The 18,987-nt window shown below is 36.5% G+C and overlaps 1 protein-coding gene across 3 annotated transcripts in view; it reads right to left on the bottom strand.

Moving 5' to 3' along the window:
- The window catches only part of rph3a.S (rabphilin 3A S homeolog), a 107,669-nt gene that overhangs the window by 4,248 nt on the left and 84,434 nt on the right, over positions 1–18,987 (bottom strand). For 2 of the 3 annotated variants that reach the window (XM_018237522.2, NM_001093283.1), the window contains 9 exon segments: positions 13,760–13,840; positions 12,876–12,932; positions 11,917–12,147; positions 11,502–11,581; positions 9,904–9,978; positions 7,763–7,872; positions 6,289–6,415; positions 6,129–6,185; positions 1,800–1,951 (listed from right to left, as the gene is read on the bottom strand). In XM_018237522.2, coding sequence (XP_018093011.1) covers positions 1,800–1,951; positions 6,129–6,185; positions 6,289–6,415; positions 7,763–7,872; positions 9,904–9,978; positions 11,502–11,581; positions 11,917–12,147; positions 12,876–12,932; positions 13,760–13,840 — 970 coding nt within the window. 3 annotated transcript variants of the gene reach the window in all.

The following is an 18,987-nucleotide window of genomic DNA, read 5'->3' as shown; positions in this document are numbered from 1 at the left end:
TGTAAGTTGTTCAGGGAGAGAGATTCATAGAGTTAGGAAGAAATATTACAGTAGAGAAGCCTTAAAAAGCCTTAAGGTCTAGACAAGAAATCTTATAAGGAAGGGTAGTCATGTTTTAACATTTTGGTGGCCAAAATGCCTGCCTTCCCATAATTTTATATAATACTTGATCACTTATTTTACCCTAGATGAACAGGACTACAAAATTACAACCTGCAGTATAAACCATGCAAGGACCAATTACATTTCAGGAGGAGAAAAAATAATGTAATGTACATGTCTATATTAAGGACACCAGACCAGAATGCAGTGTAGGGAAGGAGGAAGGGGGAAAGAGAAAGGGAGACCAGCCAGCACCATATTTGCTTAGCAGGAGCAGCATCAGCATCAGTTGTATACAGGACTTTCATTTGCCACAGTGGGCGGTGGAATGCTTGCCTGATTGTTACCACTAAGTAGCCGACTGGTGGTGATGTAGGTTTTTGACGAGCATGGGTCCCACACGAGTGGTGATAATTGGTTGCCTGGTTTCACTTTCCCACCCAACCATAAGGGCTGGCATGTCAGGTAGCCCAGGAAGGGGTAGAATAGTTGTTTCTTGGCAAGCATTCCTTGGAAACAGGGTTATTTCCTTATGTTTCAAGATTTTATACCTGTTGGTTTAAAAAGTGTGATATTTTCTTATTAATGTATCTGTTTTTTAAAAGTTGTAATTAAATCTGTGGCCTTTTTAGTCCCAAAAATGGATGTTGTTATTGTGTCCTGAGGAGAAGGGATCATGAATGGAACTCAGGTAAAAGCGTTACTGGGGGGTGGGATTACAGTTGGGGCGGTATCTTTTACCTGTGGTGCTTGATGCTGCCCTTGTCAGTATACAGTATTTAAAGCAGGGAAAATAAGTATTGAAACGTCAACTTTTTTCTCAGTAATTATATTTCTAATGGGGCTATTGACATGAAATTTACACCAGATGTTGGTAACAACCCAAGTAATTAGGGATTGGCAAATTTCCTTGCCTTGTTTCGCCACAGAATTGACGCCCGTGCGATCAAATAAAAGACGCGTGTCAACAAAAAATTTGCTGCGCGACAAACTGTTTTTTTAGCATATGATACTGGCAGACTTCATATAACTGAAGGAAGGATGAATGGAGAAATGTACCGGTACATTCTTGATCAAAATCTGCTGCCATCTACCAGGATGCTGAAGATGAAATGAGGGTGAACATTTCAGCAAGACAATGATCCCAAACACACAGCCAAGGAAACACTCAATTGGTTTTAGAGAATTAAAATAAAGTTGCTAGAATGGCCCAGTCAAACACCCAACTTGATCCAATTAAAAACCTAAGGAAAGAACTTAATCTCCAAGTTCATCGAAGAGGCCACTGTAACCGTTTTATGGAATAATGGGTCAAAACCACACCTGAGCAAAGCATGTGACTAGTTTCTCCATACAGGAGGCATATTGAAACTGTCATTACCAACAAAGGCTTCTCTACTAAGTATTAAATACATTTCAGTAAGCGTGTTCAACACTTATTCCCTGTGTCATTCCACTTTACTACACAAAACTTAATCTATGGATTTATTTGTTTTGAGTTCTTTGTACTTGTGGATTACATGGGTTGTTACCGACATCTGGTGTAAAAGCTCCATTAGAAATCAATTTACTGAGAAAAACATTGCTGTTTCAATACTTTCCCTGCTGTATGTTCATTAATTTTGCAGTGTATTTTGTTGCTGGTATGAAAAGCAATATTAAGCTGCATTATAATTATTCCATATATATATACTCACAATTTAACAAATGGGTCAGAGTAGCCATTAGCATCCATTGCTGCCAAGTGAACACAACGTACAATTCCAACAATCAGACCCCCTTGCTGGGAATTGTACATTAGAGACACTAAAATCTTCCCTCGTTCTTCAACATCTCCCCCACGATCATTCTGGAGAAAGACAGAATTAGCTCAGATGATCAACTGAGTGCCTTTACTGAGTGCTTTTAGAGTCCGAGATTGTTAAAATGGCAATCATTTAATTGTAACATCATGTGTATCTAAAGCCTTTGACAGGGACTATGAAAGTGCCTCTCACCAGAGCAAACTTGATTTACATTTAAACTCCTATAATCTTCAGTAAGGTGTTGCATGGGACATTGAAACAACAATCACACAAGAGCTGGCGGACAGCAGGATGGTGCCAGGTAGTTGTAGAAATGTTTGTCAAAATAATTTTCTGTTCTCAAGCACCACAATAGAACTTTCTTCTGTGCTTCTAATAAATATACCTTAAAATTCTTCCATAAAAAGTTAAATATTAGTGATGGGCGAATTTGCGCCGTTTCGCTTTGCTGGAAAATTCATGAATTTTCCCGTTTTTTCCGGTCGAATTTTCGCGGGCGTTTCGCAAATTTATTCGCTGGCGGCGAATCAATTTGGCTATATGGCCATGAGGCAGTAAGGGTTGTCCAACTTTCCAATCATATTTCCATATGTACAGTTCTCTTTACTAGGAATCCCTACTACACTACACATAGAGATAGGATAGGAGATAGGAGAAATGATTCAAACCTTAATTCAAACCCAGTCAATCTCTTATTTGTGCTCCATTCCCTGTTATGTTTTGTCCTCAATATCTCTTTACCTTTTGTTTTTGCTTCCTTCCCTTCTATGTTATGTGATTAATGTTTGTTTGCCTTTCATTTTAGCCTTAATTCTGTCTGCGCTCCCTTTCCTTTCATTGTCAATGGCTCTCAAGTCCCTCCTTTAGGTTTTACATAGGATATTGACCTATAAAGTCCACATCACATGGTGACATATCTTCAGCATTTTTTTTGCACGTGAAGATCAAACACAGGAGATGCCACTGATATATAAAAAGTATTCCATGGGATTGGTTTGCCATGTGGCAGCCTGTTCTGTATGCAGCCACCTGGAAATCTGTCAGAAGTGGAACATTTGTAATTAAAATCTGTCTTGATAGTATGCTACAGTAATGGACGTATTCAAATGAGATACGCCTGCCTTGCCTGTGTTTTCTCCATCAGTGTAAAGCTATGAAATTCTGTGAATAACAAAAATGCACAGCCAAAATGTAGCATATTGTCTGTGAGACCGCCACTATGCTGTTATTGATATTTTAATCCATTTAAACTGCTAGGAGGTTGCCATGGTTACTGGAAATGTCATTGTTTAAGCTATTAGACTTAACAATAACATATTTTGTTCCATAACTGATTTCTGAATTTGGTGAACATGTAAAAAAGTCATAGAATATATTCTAGCATAGGCCTTAGACTATCACTATAACTGTGTTATACCGTAAGAGCAATTGATAAAGGCATACCATGCACCTTATACACTGATAGGTATTGGCATTTCCAGAACATTATACAGTGAGGGTAAAGGGTGAAAGCATTCAACCACATTACAAATTGCAAGAAATGAATAATTATATCCACAGCACATTCCAACAATGAATACAAGCTCTAGGGTCAGGAGCCAATTAACCTGCCTGTATGTTTTTGCCCATTGCACCCAGAAAACCTAATAATCACCTCTACCTTCAATCCTAATGACTTACAGTTATGTGGACTGTAGAACGTTCTGCCCTTGCTTAGATTACTGTTACTGGCTCTACAACATCCTAAAAGTTAATTTTTAGGTAACACCTTTTTTAAATGAGAAGTAAAGACTACAAAGCAGTAGTTTACAAATGCTGCCCATTAAGGCCCCCCTCAGCCCTGTAAAAATCTGTCAATCCAAACATGTCCCCAGTAGCAACCTATCTTCTTTTCTGCTGATTCGCTGCACATGTTCTGGGCTGCTGTCATATATAATATGTATACAATATACAGTATGCATAGAATATGCAGTAAATGTCATTACACAATGCTGATTAGTAATTAATTTGGTTTTTGATTACACGGCAGCTCAGAAACGAATCCATTTAGAGTCGGAATTTAATAATCAGCCCTGTAGCATCAGCTCTATGACAGGCCAATCACATTTTCATCTTGATAATTTGTGATGACCCCCAAACTCGGTTTTTCAACAACAGCCCAGGCCTCACTGAGCATGTGCAATGTCAATGACCTTCCTAAAAAAAATGTAAAAGTCTAGATGTTGAACCTTTAAAAGCTGGTGCAATAAGTTCAGCATATAAAATATAGCATATCTAAACATGTTTATTTTTATGGTTTAGTTCTCCCTAAAGATGGTAGCATGTGTAGACATGTTCATTTTTAGGGTTTAGTTATCCTTTAAGGATGTTTAATGCTCTAATATTCCTAATGCATATGGAATGTTTTGGCTCCAGCCATCTAACAAGAGAGTAGAAATGAACCACCAGTGAGAGTGTTGAATTCTTTTTGTAAAGGTAAATCTGCTTCCTTAATTTCTTATGCAAAAATCCTCTGATTGACTGTGCTCTCTGCAATCATAGTTTATGATGAATTGATGAATACTCCAGATGGCACTTCAATTTACAGCAGGTGCTGCGGTCATAAGGTTCAAGCAATGTGAATGAAACTGAACACAGACACAGGAAATCATTTCTTCCACTTGGATATTTTGTTCTTTATTGCTCTGAATATTTTCTGTGACAGATATTTTCATTGTCTTGTGTTTTTGTAATCATTCACATCGTGGTATTTAATGTTTTTTAGATGTAAATGTTGTGTAGGTTTCACTATGCATAGTCAGTCATAATTTAATATACTAGGAAGGATGGGTGGGATTTACCTTGTATTTACAGTAAACATTTATTTAGAGCCAACCCTTTGACTGTCTGGAAAATCTCCCTGAGCTGTGTAATGAACTGACATTACACAGTAAACAGTAAACAATGTGCCAGTGGGAAAATTAGGGGAAGAGTACAGGGAGGGACGGAGCACCTATGGTCAGGGTCGGACTGGGCCGGATCCGCACCCAGATCCACAATGCCTTCGTTCCTGGCACAAATGCCTGCTCTCCTGTGTACAAGTGCACACGGGCCACATGGTAGGAGGGGCCGGGGGTTTCAGAGGGGGGCCCTGCCTATGGGCCCCCTACTGCCCTTTATGAATATAGCACTACAAGGAGGTAGCTCTGTATTTATAGGGGCAGCCGCAGGTCTCCTGTGCTCCAATATGTGTAAATTATTTAAAACAGGAAGGCAGTGTGAGAAAAATGGTGGATAGCTCCCAATTTAGTGCACTTTGCACACTGTTTCCCTATGTAAAGTGACCTCTATAGAGTTTGACTGTATTGAGTAGTTGAACATCATGCATTCTATGCTGCACTGGAGTTCAGTGTCAACAGAGTGCTCTAAAACCCCCAAAAATGAAAAATCATGAGCTTTGCCCAGCACTGATTTAAAATGCATGCAGTTCAAGTTACTGGGGTGATTACCAGTGTTTGGTTAAAAAAAAAATATTTTTGTAAATTGACAGAAAGGGAAATAGAGAATCAATGCTAAACCAATAAATCAACACCTTGCTGTTGTGCATTGTGTTTGTATGCAAATTAGACAACATACTGATAAGCATTCAATTAGCAAAACAATTAACGACTATAAATATAAAACCATGCTCTATGATCTAACAGATATGCTGGTGGAGGTATAGTCATGAGTGAGATAGATGAATAAGAGATAGTTTTCACTTAAAATCAGAACAAATGTTTAAATCACTGGGGGTCAAAATGCTTCCCCACCCCAGTGATTATAATTGTTAACCTGATACCCTGGGCCGGTGCTCCTGTTTGCTAATAACTGCACAAAGGGTACTTCTAAAGTAGCTCCTCGTCGCCATTTTCCTTGGCTTCTTTCATCTTCTCTTCATTCCGGTCCTATAGGTACATACACAGTAGAACGAAAGCCAAACTTAGACTAAAAAAGACCCTTAGACTAAAAAAAGCCAGCTTCATTCTTTCTACTGAGGAAGAAGATCATGACCAAAAGAGCTTCTACAGAAATACACAGAAATACACCAGGGCAGTGCAGTTTTCTGCTAATAGGAGCACCTGTCTGGGGTATCAGATATGATATTAGAATGATTTTAAACGGATGTGTTCAGTAAATATCTGATTTTATGTATAATGAAACACTACAAAGAAACAATATTCAACATTTGAGGTGCCTTACTTCATCCTCATAGAGAGCCATCCCACGAACAGATCCTGTAGTCCCAGCACGTTTCATCTGCAGTTAAAGTAATAAAATGTTAATTCTAACAGTAAAACAGATAGTGGAGGTGAAGCAAGTAGCGGAGTGATGGACCAATTCTGTATTCCCCACAGCATACCGGAATCACGCGCTCCAGACAAACATTGAAGCTCTTTTTCTGGTTTGGTTTCAGCTTCTTCAAGGAAAATCTTGTTTCACCAATAAATTCATTGTGGCCAAACTTATCCTCATCACAGACAGAGATTCTGCAATTCAGTTGTATGATAATCAGTTATGAAATATAAGTAATAATTTATTTAAAGAGGGAAGTATAGGCTGCCCAGAAAATACAAGGTTACAGTATAACGAATGCATTTTGCTACATTACTAAATAAAGCTAATAGCCATTGGTGCCTCAGCCGCACCAGGCAGCCCCAGTTTTGATTCTCCAGATTCAATGCAGTCTACAATTCTGGATATTCAAATGCCTAATTATGAAAGTTTGAGAAAAAGTGCGATAATGGAGCCTACTAAGAAATATCTGAATACTGACTTCCCACATATTCCGGTTTTATATTTGCCCCCAAAAATCTATAAGTATTTCTACCATGGTGACAAATAATATCACACACACAGGATGAATTCTAGAGCTGGAGTCCTAATTTGTAGAGCTATCTCCAACCAGTTGACCAAAAAACCTGTGTCTGAAAGTCACCATTATAACAATCTTAAAAAAAATGTACCAGTATAGCTGTACAAAACTTGGATTAGAAGCATATATTGTTAACTATAGTTAGGAGTATATAGCAAGGATATTGTTAATGCTCACTATGTTTTTTAGGACTTGGGGCATAGGAGGACGGCACCTCCACTACTCAGACCGAACGAAATACTCCAGCACACGTTTTCTGCTTAAGGGTTAAATACCCGTGTTTAGTGTCAAGCCAAATGGTTACAACGTTTCGGGGGGCGTACCCCCTAACCTTTTGGCTTGACATTAAATACGGGTATTAACCCTTAAGCAGAAAACACGTGCTGGAGTATTTCGTTCGGTCTTAAATATCCAATACATGTCATGTGGGCTACTTTAAGCAGTGTTTCTGCATTCTGTATTACCTTGGAAACAGCTACCTGGACACACCATTGCATGTTATGGTGTCTTTATGCATTTAATTATTAACTTTATGAAATAAGGATCAGTCAATACTGGAGTGGACCCTATACACCCTAAGGTCTACTGCTGCAACATCTGTTGCTGTACCCTTCACTTTATTGATGAACATGTCAATTCTAAATCTGTAGTTGAACATCCAGTAAACGTCTGTGCAGGGCAACACTTTGATTGCTTTAATGTCAGCACCACTTTAATAAATATTGCCATGATTGTGATCAAATCGTTTGTTTGACCTTTTCATCATTCCTAAAGCAACAAAAGCCTGAAGCAGTTACATAAGCCACTACAAAACTGATAGGATAAATCCAATACAGCTACTACTTCATGTACAATTAGAAAAGCTGAAAAAGCATGGCCTGCGTTGGGTTTAATACCAAACCCTGTGCTGAATAGCACTGGATCAATAATAATCTGGAATAAAAGAAATTGTTCTCCCAACCTTAGCGTTTTCCTCTGTAGTTCTTCATCAGTGATCCCGTGATACACAAGAGTCTCATTCCATATAGGATTACGAGTGTTTCTGAGTGTCTTAGTGCGTAATTTGTTAGCCTAAATATAAAGAATACCAGTTTTAATTTTACCCGGTAGATGCATGTTTCCAAAGAAGCAAAATGTATATGCATTTTATGAATCATGCTCTACTGTTTTGGGGGGGGGGTGATGTATAATATAATCACATGGAATGGCTGTTTTTTTATATGTGAACATTAATTAGTGTTTGTGAATATAAATGACAATTGTAGAAAAGTATGCCAGAGATGCTTCTTACTGTGCTTACAGTGCAGTGGTTTCCTCTGGGTACTTAAGTCTCTACCCACACTCCAAAAACTACTGATGAAATAAACCGTAGAACATGTATGTTGTGTTATAATGAACCTAGATTACTAGATAGGAGGGGAGATTCATTAATGATGATCTCTGTAAAATGTGAGCACTGTATACAGAATAATAAAAAGAGATTAAATAAAAAGAGAAAAGTATATATCTGAAAAGGCAGAGAATATAAACATTGGAAAACATGTATGAAGTTATACATGCAAGATGTTTATAAATGCTTGTAATGCGAAAGATATATTATGAATTTAGGTGTAAAAAGGAAAAGAAAAATAATAGACTTGGGAACTTTTTTTGAGGAACTCCTATCTACTCTATTGCACTTCGCCTGGCCTGAGGTGGCAAAGGCAAGTCTGGCAATAGAGGTAATGGTCAATAAAATCAAAAACGTAGTGAATTTTCATAGTAACGCTCTTTCGTCAGAGCGAAATTCGGCTGGCGTTAAGAGTGCAAAGTTGCACCAGAGTCTATCTCCTTGGCGAAATTACGCCAGCGAACATTAGTAAATCGGCGAAGTGCTGAAATGACTTCACGCTGGCAAATTTTCGCCAGCGTTAGCCACTTCGCCCTTTAGTAAAAAGAAGCGATCATGAGTTCCATACTGCTTTGGTCTTTGGTACAGATATAGGACCTGTTATTCAGAATGCTCGGGACATGGGGTTTTCCGGATTACGGATCGTTCGGTAATTTGGATCTTCATAACTTAAATCTAGTAGAAAATAATTTAAACATTAAATAAACCCAATAGGCTGGTTTTGCTTCCAATAAGAATTAATTATATCTTTGGATCAAGTACAAGGTACTGCTTTAGTATTAAAGAGAAAAGTAAATCATTTTTAAACATTTGGATCATTTGGATAAAATGGAGTCTACGGGAGATGGCCTTTCCATAACTTGGATCTTTCTGGATCCCATACCTGTATATCATAAAATGTCCAATTCCTAAAAGTCATTGCTTGCTCAAATCAAATGTATTTTGAGTTTATTCTTTTCTAATGATACACATGGTTCTCTGTAGTCACTAAAGGTGGCCATAAATTATTTTTCTCTCTCTAGTTTTCTCATGACTGATTTTAGTGCGATCTGACAAATTCATCAAATTATTGTGAGGTTAGTGGGCACCAAACAATCCTGCAAACTAATGATTTTCAGCCGGCTTCTGTTTTCCTCATTCACAGTGAAATCTATCCATTGTCCAATTGTTTGCTGGAAAAAGCAGGAATCTATCTACAGTTTTTGTGGCTTCAACTAGACAACAGCGCTTGAAATAGTCTTTTTAGTTGATTGTTTAAAGTACATTGAAACAATCTTTCAAAATTAGCTTTGTCCTACGATAACGAAAAGATCTTTTAAAAATCTTTTAAACATCTATGGCCAGTTTAAATGTAACAAAATAAAACTAGAAATGTTTGTAGAGTCTGAGGTTTAATACCGGGTTGGGGTTTGTAAGAATAGACATAATTCAGCTAGTGGTTTAAACTAGTGCGATGAGCAGAACTGTCAGCTGCTTTGGACACGGAGTCAGTAGACAAAATTTTATCCTGAAATTTACAATCTACTGTATGTCTACCGACTAGCTAGCATTGACACTATTGATTTCAATTTAATTATCACAATGGAACAAACATAAACTATTCTAATATGAACAGACAAAGCTGAGTTTTGATGCGCTCTTAAAAGAAAGAAAATCCCACAATTTTAAAAGGTATATTAACCAACCAGAGCATTCCAACCACTGTAAATTACCTTACTCGCCCCTGGTAAAAGATGCAGCTTTACATAAGGATCAGCTAAGCCATTGGAGTCCATAGGTTTTAGGCCCTAGAAAAAATAAAATGATCAGAGTTTTAGGTGGAGCATTTGTTTGCAGTAAAGGAAGGTACAAGCTGGTTTCAACGCATTTAAAAGTAGGAAACTTGTTGATGTGTCATAATGCAGAATGTAAAAAAAAGGCCTTAACAATTATTTATCAATCCAACAATATATATCTTTATTATTTAAAAAGTAATCAATAGGACATTGTCTAACTAAATTTGTTAGTTTGTTGATATGTGTTGCGTGTTGTGTACATTTGGTCCTCTAATTATCTGAGAAAAACTCTAGAACCCTGTGCAGAAGTCTTGGTGTCTTTCCCCAATGAGAGCCCAGTAATAAAAAGAAATATGTTCAGTAATGAAACAAACACACTCCCTGCTCCCATGCTTAATTCAATTTGCACAATCACATAGCAACAGAATTAATTTTCACAGAAAGGAGTATGTGGCATTGTTCTTGTTAAAGCTAACAATATTACTTGACATGCTAGTGGTTAGTAAGAAAATCCCCAAAGTTTGCTGTGAAAAAAAAAAAAAATTACAGTTTAGATAATGAACAGACAAATATTTGAAAGTAGAGGATTATTTGTGTTTACTGAGACTGGGTGTCATGTATTGAGAGTTATATTAAAAAAAACCAGCTCAACATTATTGCTCAATCATTTCTTAGAATTTATGTTGCAGTTATTAAGAAATGCTACTTGTTTATTATTAGTTTGCCACAATTTATTTTACATACAGCAGATATAGATGAGGTTTTGGTCTCTATGATGTTTTTATTTCAAAATACTTGCTTTAAATGCCTAAAAGCGCAAAGTACATAGTGTAGCATAGGCTACACATTGGGGCAGATTTATCAAGGGTCGAATTTCGAAGTACAAAAAACTTCGAAATTTGACCATCAAATTAAAAAACTTCGAATTCGAATATCGAATTTGAAGTTTTTTCAACAAATTTGGCAATCCTGCGGTCGAATAAAAAACGTTTGATCGAACGATTTTAGTGATCGATCAAAGAATTTTCCTTCGACCTCTAAATACTTAGAAAATGGTTGTAGGAGGTCCCCATAGGCTAACCTAGCACTTCAGCAGGTTTAATTTGGCGAAGTATTGAAGTCGAAGTTTTTTTAAAGATACAGTACTTTGATTATTGAATGGTCGAATATTCGAACGATTTTTACTTCGAATCGAAGTCAAAGTAAATTCTAAGTCGTAGTATCCCATTCGATGGTTGAAGTATCCAAAAAATTACTTCGAATTTCAATTTTTTTTACTTCGAAAATTCCCTCGAATTCACTTCGACCCTTAGTAAATCTGCCCCATAAATAAAATGAAAAACAAATAAAATGAAAAACACAATAAAAAATCTTTAAGGTAACAATGACGCAATACATTATCAGTTTACAAAAAACTACCCGCGCAGAGCAAGAGTATTTATTGAAGGACCTGCCATTGAAAGTGTTGCCCTGCTCTTTGCATCAGCTGGTAATGATGGAAGACAAGTATGTCTTTGCATAATATTAACACTTACCTTTGCTTTGATAATGCCGCATTGCAAAGAATTATTTTCTTGGTCATAGAAAAGACTAAAGTCCAGAGATCCAAGCGTGGCTAAGAAAGGCAAATGAAGTAAAATAATACTTTTCATTATAAGAAAATCTCAGACATAAATGCAATGTTGCGTAAGCACACATTTAATACCTATTAAACTGTGAAATAAATGTCAAGCTGCCATTGTACATTGCCTCCTTAATATGACCTCTTAAAACCCTATCTTGAATATATCTGATCAGTCAGCTAGTTAACTAGCTAATGTAATGTTATTTTTCACAGAGCAACCAGTAAATTCAGGGAAAGCTTCAATATAAGTTCTTCTTTCAAACAGGTTGCCTGAGAGCTTGCCAGTTTCTTCTGTACATGTACATAAACAAAACCTATCTCCTTACTTGCTTCATCCGAGTCGTAGCTATTGGCTTCCTCTTCCTCTTCTTCTTGTGTTTGTGGCTGCCTCGCAGGGACCACTGCTGCTGTTGGCACAGATGCCGTGTATGATGCAGTCTGTCGAAGGGGACGGTCCTGTCTAATACCTTGTGGTGCGAAATTATCAACTTTGTCATTTCGAGAAGCTGACGTGGAGTAGGTTGACTCAGGCTGAGAAGCAGGAATAGTAGTGCCACCTATATGACCATTACACAATACAATAAGTCATACATATGAAAATCAGTCTATATTGGTACAGGTATGGGACCTGTTATCCAGAATGCTTGTGACCTGGAGTTTTCCGGATAATGGATCTTTCCGTAATTTGGATCTTGGTACCTTAAATCTACTAGAATATCATGTAAATATTAATTAAACCCAATAGGCTGGTTTTGCTTCCAATAAGGATTAATTATATCTTAGTTTGGATCAAGTACAAGCTACTGTTTTATTATTACAGAGAAAAAGGAAATCGTTTTTTTAAAAATTTGGATTATTTGATTATAATAGAGTCTATGGGAGACGGCCTTTCCGTAATTCGGAGCTTACTGGATAACGGGTTTCCGGATAACAGATCCTATACCTGTACTATTAAAAAGCAGTGACATAGTGGTTGAAGATTGAAAATACAACATACTCAAGCCCAGCCAATATATTCATTCGGGGAAAGGGTTTGTCTTAAATTATAGCAAAGTAATATTTCTCCCTTTGTTAATAACCTTGAACACCTTAAGAATCTAGCAGAAGCATCCATTAATAAGTAATTCCCCAAATTTCCCCTTATTGAATCTTAAATCCTTTCCTCCAGGAACAAGGGAGGACCCCAACACTTGAATTGACACTTCAGAACTGTGACCTCAGATTTATTTGAACAGTTGATGCATATACACTAAAATAAAAATCTAATGAATAAAAACTTGCCAACCTTGCTCTTCAGGAAACCTGTGTGCCGGAGCTGGCCTTGCTGCTGGTCTACCACTTGCTGGAGGAGTTGAAAATAATAGCAATATTATAACTATGTACAAACAACTCAGAATCATTTTTATGTACTGCTGGGACATATAATTTATATGTACATAGAAAAAAGTCTGTTGAATAAGAGAATTTTTTTTAAATCAATATCTGAATTATTTACTAATAGAATAAAAATGGGCACTTATTTAAGCCAAGAAATAGCATTTCATAACTGGGGGGCTCATTAATAGTACAGTTATGGAATCTGTTATGCATAAACCCAGAAAACTCCGAATTACAGAAACCCCAACTCCCATAGACTTAATTTTAAGCAAATCATCACATTTTTTTAAAAATAATTTCCTTTTTCTCTGTAATAATAAAACAGTACCTTGCCCTTGTTCTTACCTAAGATATAATTAATCATATGGTATTATGTGACTATGTTAAGGTATGGAGATCCCTTATCCAGAACACACCAGGTCCAGAGCATTCTGGATAATGGGTCCCATATTTGTTATACAAATTGCTTTATATACTTGGATGCATTCACTTTCCTTCATGCACCAACTATAAATACTATAAACCAGTGTGGCACATTAAGAGGCATATTTATCAAAATCCAAATTGAGTGTTTTAATAAAAAAGTCCACCCAAACTAAAATAGATTACTAGACCTGCTGATACAGAATATGATCTCACTACCCTCACAATAATATGTATGATAGTAACAAAAAAAGTGTAAAACCTAGACTACAAGCACATAAATTTGTTTGTTATTTAACATTTTTACATAATTTAATTTACATAATTTACATTTTTTTGGCCCAGTCACCCTCTGGCTTCAGTGAGTACCTTGCTGGGTAGGCTGCATATTAGTTCCTTGGACTGCAGAAGTAGATCTTGTTCCCTGCACTGAGCTTCCACGTTTCACACCTGCAAATAAGAAAGGACGCAAATAATCAAAATCCATTAAGTGTAAAAAAGTATACTATATCATCTAGTAAATTGTGTTTTTATATATGAAGGCCATTTATACATGAAGGCCTTTGCTACACAAGTTGCTTGCTGCATTTGCCTTGTCCTTTGAGGAGGCCTCTCATTCCCATAACTAGACAAATACATTCATGCAAAAACAGTACACAGAACTTACCAACCATGTGCACTGCTGGAAACCTCTTATAATAAATCCAACACATGTGCAAATAAATTGAGAGAGCTTGTTAAACACAGGTACAGTATATGTAGAAGACGACAAAATATATGGGTATGAAAAATAAATGTATTATGATCTTTCATGCAAAAGTTTTTATATCAGAATTTCTGATGCCCGTGTACCAACTGGGGCAGCAAAGTAAGAGGTTCAGGAAGAGGTGGCCATTAACTATAATTGCTTACATCTGAGGCACTGACATATTTATTGTGATGTAATGTCAAAGATAACGTTTTTAAGTCAGATCCCTACAGAAAAGTCTGCCAGATATTTCTTAATAGTTAATGTGGCATGGACTCCATGTAAGAGGGATTATAATTAATTTTACAGTTGCTTTGTTTGGCCACAAGAGGGCAGTTTAGTATAGGGATTCCATGGCATTAAAGGGGCAGGTTATATATATATATATATATATATATATATATATATATATATATATATATATATATATATATATATATATATATATATATTGTGTGTGTTAAGTTTATAACATACAATGAAGGTGATCCACAAAATTGTCCATATGCTTTCTTCCATAAACGTTTCGGCTCCTGCTTGAGGCCTTTTTCAGGTTAATTAATACAAAGTGAAACATACTATTTATACCATGTGACAATCGTTAACAACCAGTCTCCACATATACGTAACTATTAACTATTCATGTGCCAACTATTTATACCCAATGAGCTTCCTGTGAATCTGTCTAGGTATATAATACACAAAAGCCATGAATATCTTGTAAATTATATCCTTATAAACGGTGAGTAGTGATGTCATCAGTTATAAACGGTGAGTTCTGATGTCATTTCTGTCACATGACTCACTGAAATTTGTGTATTATAATAAATAAAGTACCCCCAGTTGCAAAATATGAGGATATTCGAAGTTACCTCAGAGTTCCATGACCTGTATAAAAACACTCAGCCTTCGGCCTCGTGTTTTTATATGGTCATGAAACTCCTCGGTAACTTTATTATTTACAAGAGGGGGTACTTTATTCACTATATCAAATCATGTCTTTAAAAAAAAATGCAGTGCATATCCAACATAAGGTATAAATAGTTGTCACATGTATAGTTAATAGTTATATTTAGAGACTGGTTGTTAACAATTGCCATATGGCGTAAATAGAACATTTTCCCCCATTTTAAACATAAAAATATGTTTTTTATTCAGAACTTTTCCAAGGATCATCTCATCAACCAGTAGTTTTTCCTCCCTCAATCGGGTGCAGACTCTTTAGTTATATAAAGTAGTGAATGCACTCTATTGCAGCAAACAAATCATTATAATGGAATAGGAGATCCTGTAATCCAGTAATTGGCATATAAATTGAACAGCTGAATGAGCACTGAAAATGATTTCTCCCTGCAGACAGGCACTGTCTAGGTTGGTATAGGCCGAGGTTATGTAGCCAGTGCAGCAAATTAATTCTCCCAGTAAGATAGCACACAGGTTAAAAAGCATTAAAACTTCTAATCCAACCTATTTCTGTGCAATGCTCAGAAGATGTGACTCAAGGGACACAGGTTTGGCCTTTCCTGATTGTAGTGGAATTGCTTGGAGACATACAGTAAACTGAATCTTACAGTGTAGAACTAGACAATTAGTTTTTAAAGTGCTAGGAAAAAGAGACAAATGACAGTGTAAGTAGTTGCACATGCAAGCTATTCCTTTCAAAAGTGTTATTACTGCAGATGTTTTGAAATTGGCATTTTTGTAATGAACATATAGCAATGTTTTTGGCCACAGGCTGGCTTGAATGAAAAATTAGCTTATTGACACAGTGCTGTCTAGAAGATTTTCTGAAACTTACATCCAACTTTATAGAATTTTTCGAGAAGTTTATTCAACACACTTTTATGATTTAAGGATTTTTAATGATTTAACAGTTGCCAGTTCACTGAAAAAAAGATTACATTAACTAGAAGTAATGCTATTACACATTGCCCGGTTCACAGTGCAAAGTATCTTCAAGTATATTCCTATGGGCCTGTGTCAATAATGACATTGTTTTGTGACGTTTCTTGAGCAACTGTTCTCAAGGCTTAAGTGGTGCACTGGGAGCAATTCATCACGAGATGCAACATCATTGTGCAAAAGGCAGCCCTGTCCTGCAAATGTAGCATGTTGAGTGAAGAAGGGGTTGCACTGACCTCAAAGCTTAATTTTGCAATTCAGAGGTGTCTAGACCAGAAGAGTTTTTATTTCTTTGGTCTTAGTCTTCTTTAGTCTTATCTGCAGATACGCAAAGGTGTATATATTGAATTTTCATTTGGTCTATATTGCAAGAAGGTCACTATCCCTTGCGATGGGGCTAATTGTAGCAAGGTAAGTTAAAGTTAATTTGTTTGGCACAAGCGTTGAATGCTTTCCAGTTTACAACATTTGGGAAATCCTTATTGCCTTCTTTGCTAAGTTTTATTTTTGAAAGCTGCTGAGAGTCCCACTAGCTCTGTTTAATCAGAGGTGAAAATTATATACTGTGCGATGCCCCAGAGTTGACTCGGGACCCAGAACAAATGTTCAAAGGTTAGCAAAGCTATGATGTGAATTTTGGTAGATTAACAAAGTATTCTGTGGGGTATTGGTTACATAGTTAGTTAGTTAAATTGGGTTATATCAAAGGATAAAGTCCATCAAGTTCAAGCACTCCAAATGAAACCCAGTACACACCGATACACACACTCACCCTAAGCCCTCCATATACTCACACAAACCACAGTATGTATATATATATATATATATATATATATATATATATATATATATATATATATATATATAACAAGGGAAAGTTGTGCTCACCACTATTTTTTAAAAACCATTAGGCGGGGGTGCAATGAGGGTGTGACCACAAAATACATATAGTCAACTACAAGAGGTCCTCTGCACTCAACCCATTATCAATATATTTAAGACAGAGACATTTTGTGCATACTGCTACTAAAAAATGCCTTACCCTTTAAACAACACAGGGATTGTTTGTCCATATATTGCAATATATTTAAGCTGGCCAACTACGTCAAAGTGATCCCATATCTGGCCAGTCCTACGCTCAATTTTCATCCGATTCATTAAGAATTCAATTGCTTAATTATACATTTTACAAAGGGACTAAGTTTTACCTGCAACTTAACTTGCTGCTTTCAAAGTAAAACTCCCAAACTTGGCTGCCCTTTTATTAGACACCAGTGGGATCACCTGACTATAGCTGGGAGGGGTGGGAGCTACAACATGGAGCTGGTCACTGCTCCTGTAGGACTATAACAAACAAGGGAAAGTTGTGCTCACCACTATGAGTGCAGAGGACCTCTTGTAGTTGACTATATATATATATATATATACTCAATTGTAGATTTTAGTATCACTATAGCCTTGGATATTATGCTTGTCCAAGAAATCCCCCAAGCCGCTCCTAAAGGCATTAATAGAATCAGCCATCACAACAATGTACATAATGTAAAGAACCACCTACATTGCTTGAAATGAAAGTTCTTTCCACTATTTTAAAGGGGTGGCTTGTGATGTGGTGATCTGTTTTGTAGGAAAAAAAGATATTGTGTACTGTAAAAGACTAATCATGTCCCCTTGACAAGAGTCTTTTTTCCAGAGAGAACAACCATAACCTTGACAGTCTACCCTCATAATTTAAATATTCCATGCATTTAGTTTAGCTGCATGTTTCTGCACTCTCTCCAGCTCATTGATATTCTATCAGCTCATTGATATTCTTCTTAAAGACTGGAGGCCAAAACTGCACTGCATACTCCAAGTGAGGCCTCACCAGGGACCTATAGAGGCAAAATTACGTTTTCATCCCTTGAGTTTATGCCCTTTTTATGCAAGACAGAACTTTATTTGCTTTAGTGGCCACATAATGACATTGCCTGTAATTAGACTATATCTACAAAAATCCCCAGTTCCTTCTCAATTAAGCCCCAACACATTGCCATTTAGTGAATAACTCACATTTATATTATTTCTGCTAAAGTGCATAACCTTACATTTATAGAACACAAAACCTCATTCTCCAGTTTGTTTTCCAATTTAGTAAAATCACTGCAATGTGGCAACATCCTGCATGGAACTTATAGTTCTGCATAATTTAGTATAATTAACAAAAATAGAAACAGTACTTTCAATACAACATTGGTCCAATTAGAAAATTTACCATTTACTACCAATCTTTGTAGTCTATCATTCAGCCGGTTCTCTATGCAAGTATAAATACTATGTTCTCAGCCAATATTCTTTCATTTAACCAGATGGAAAAGACTTAATTAATCATAAACCTTCTGTGTGGTACTGTATCAAAAGTCAAAGTAGATTACATCCACTGCCACCCTAGAGTTGAGGTTTCTGCTCACCTCCTCATAAAAGGCAATTCAAATAGTCTGGCAAGATCTGTCATCCATAAAACCATGTTGGCACAAACTCATAGCATTACTATTTGACATTAAGTCAAGTATCTTGTTCCTTGATAAGCTTTCCTCTCACTGACGTCAAACTAACCAGCTTATAGTTTTGAGGCTGAAAACAGGATCCCTTTTTGAATAGTGGCACCAGATTAGCAATTGGCCAATAGGCACCATGCCAGACCTCAATGAATCCTAAAAAAATTAATAAAAAGGTTTGGCAATCATAGAGCAAAGAATACCATCTAGACCTCTGTTTATGTTTACATGTTTTAGCCTCTTTTCAATTTTCTCTTGCATGAACTATGGATAAGTAATTGTATTACAAGAATTGGGAGTATCAAGAAGAAACCTTCATTAGTTGGTTCCTCCGTTGTGTAGAAAGATGAGAAATAACAGTTCAGAATCTCTGCTTTTTCTCATCGACCAACTGACCCCCCTCCCTGATA

Source organism: Xenopus laevis, chromosome 1S (assembly GCF_017654675.1).
Source record: "Xenopus laevis strain J_2021 chromosome 1S, Xenopus_laevis_v10.1, whole genome shotgun sequence".
NCBI lineage: Eukaryota > Metazoa > Chordata > Amphibia > Anura > Pipidae > Xenopus > Xenopus laevis.
The sequence above is the reverse complement of the archived record's forward strand: the minus strand, read 5'-3'. Positions and strand labels throughout refer to the sequence as shown.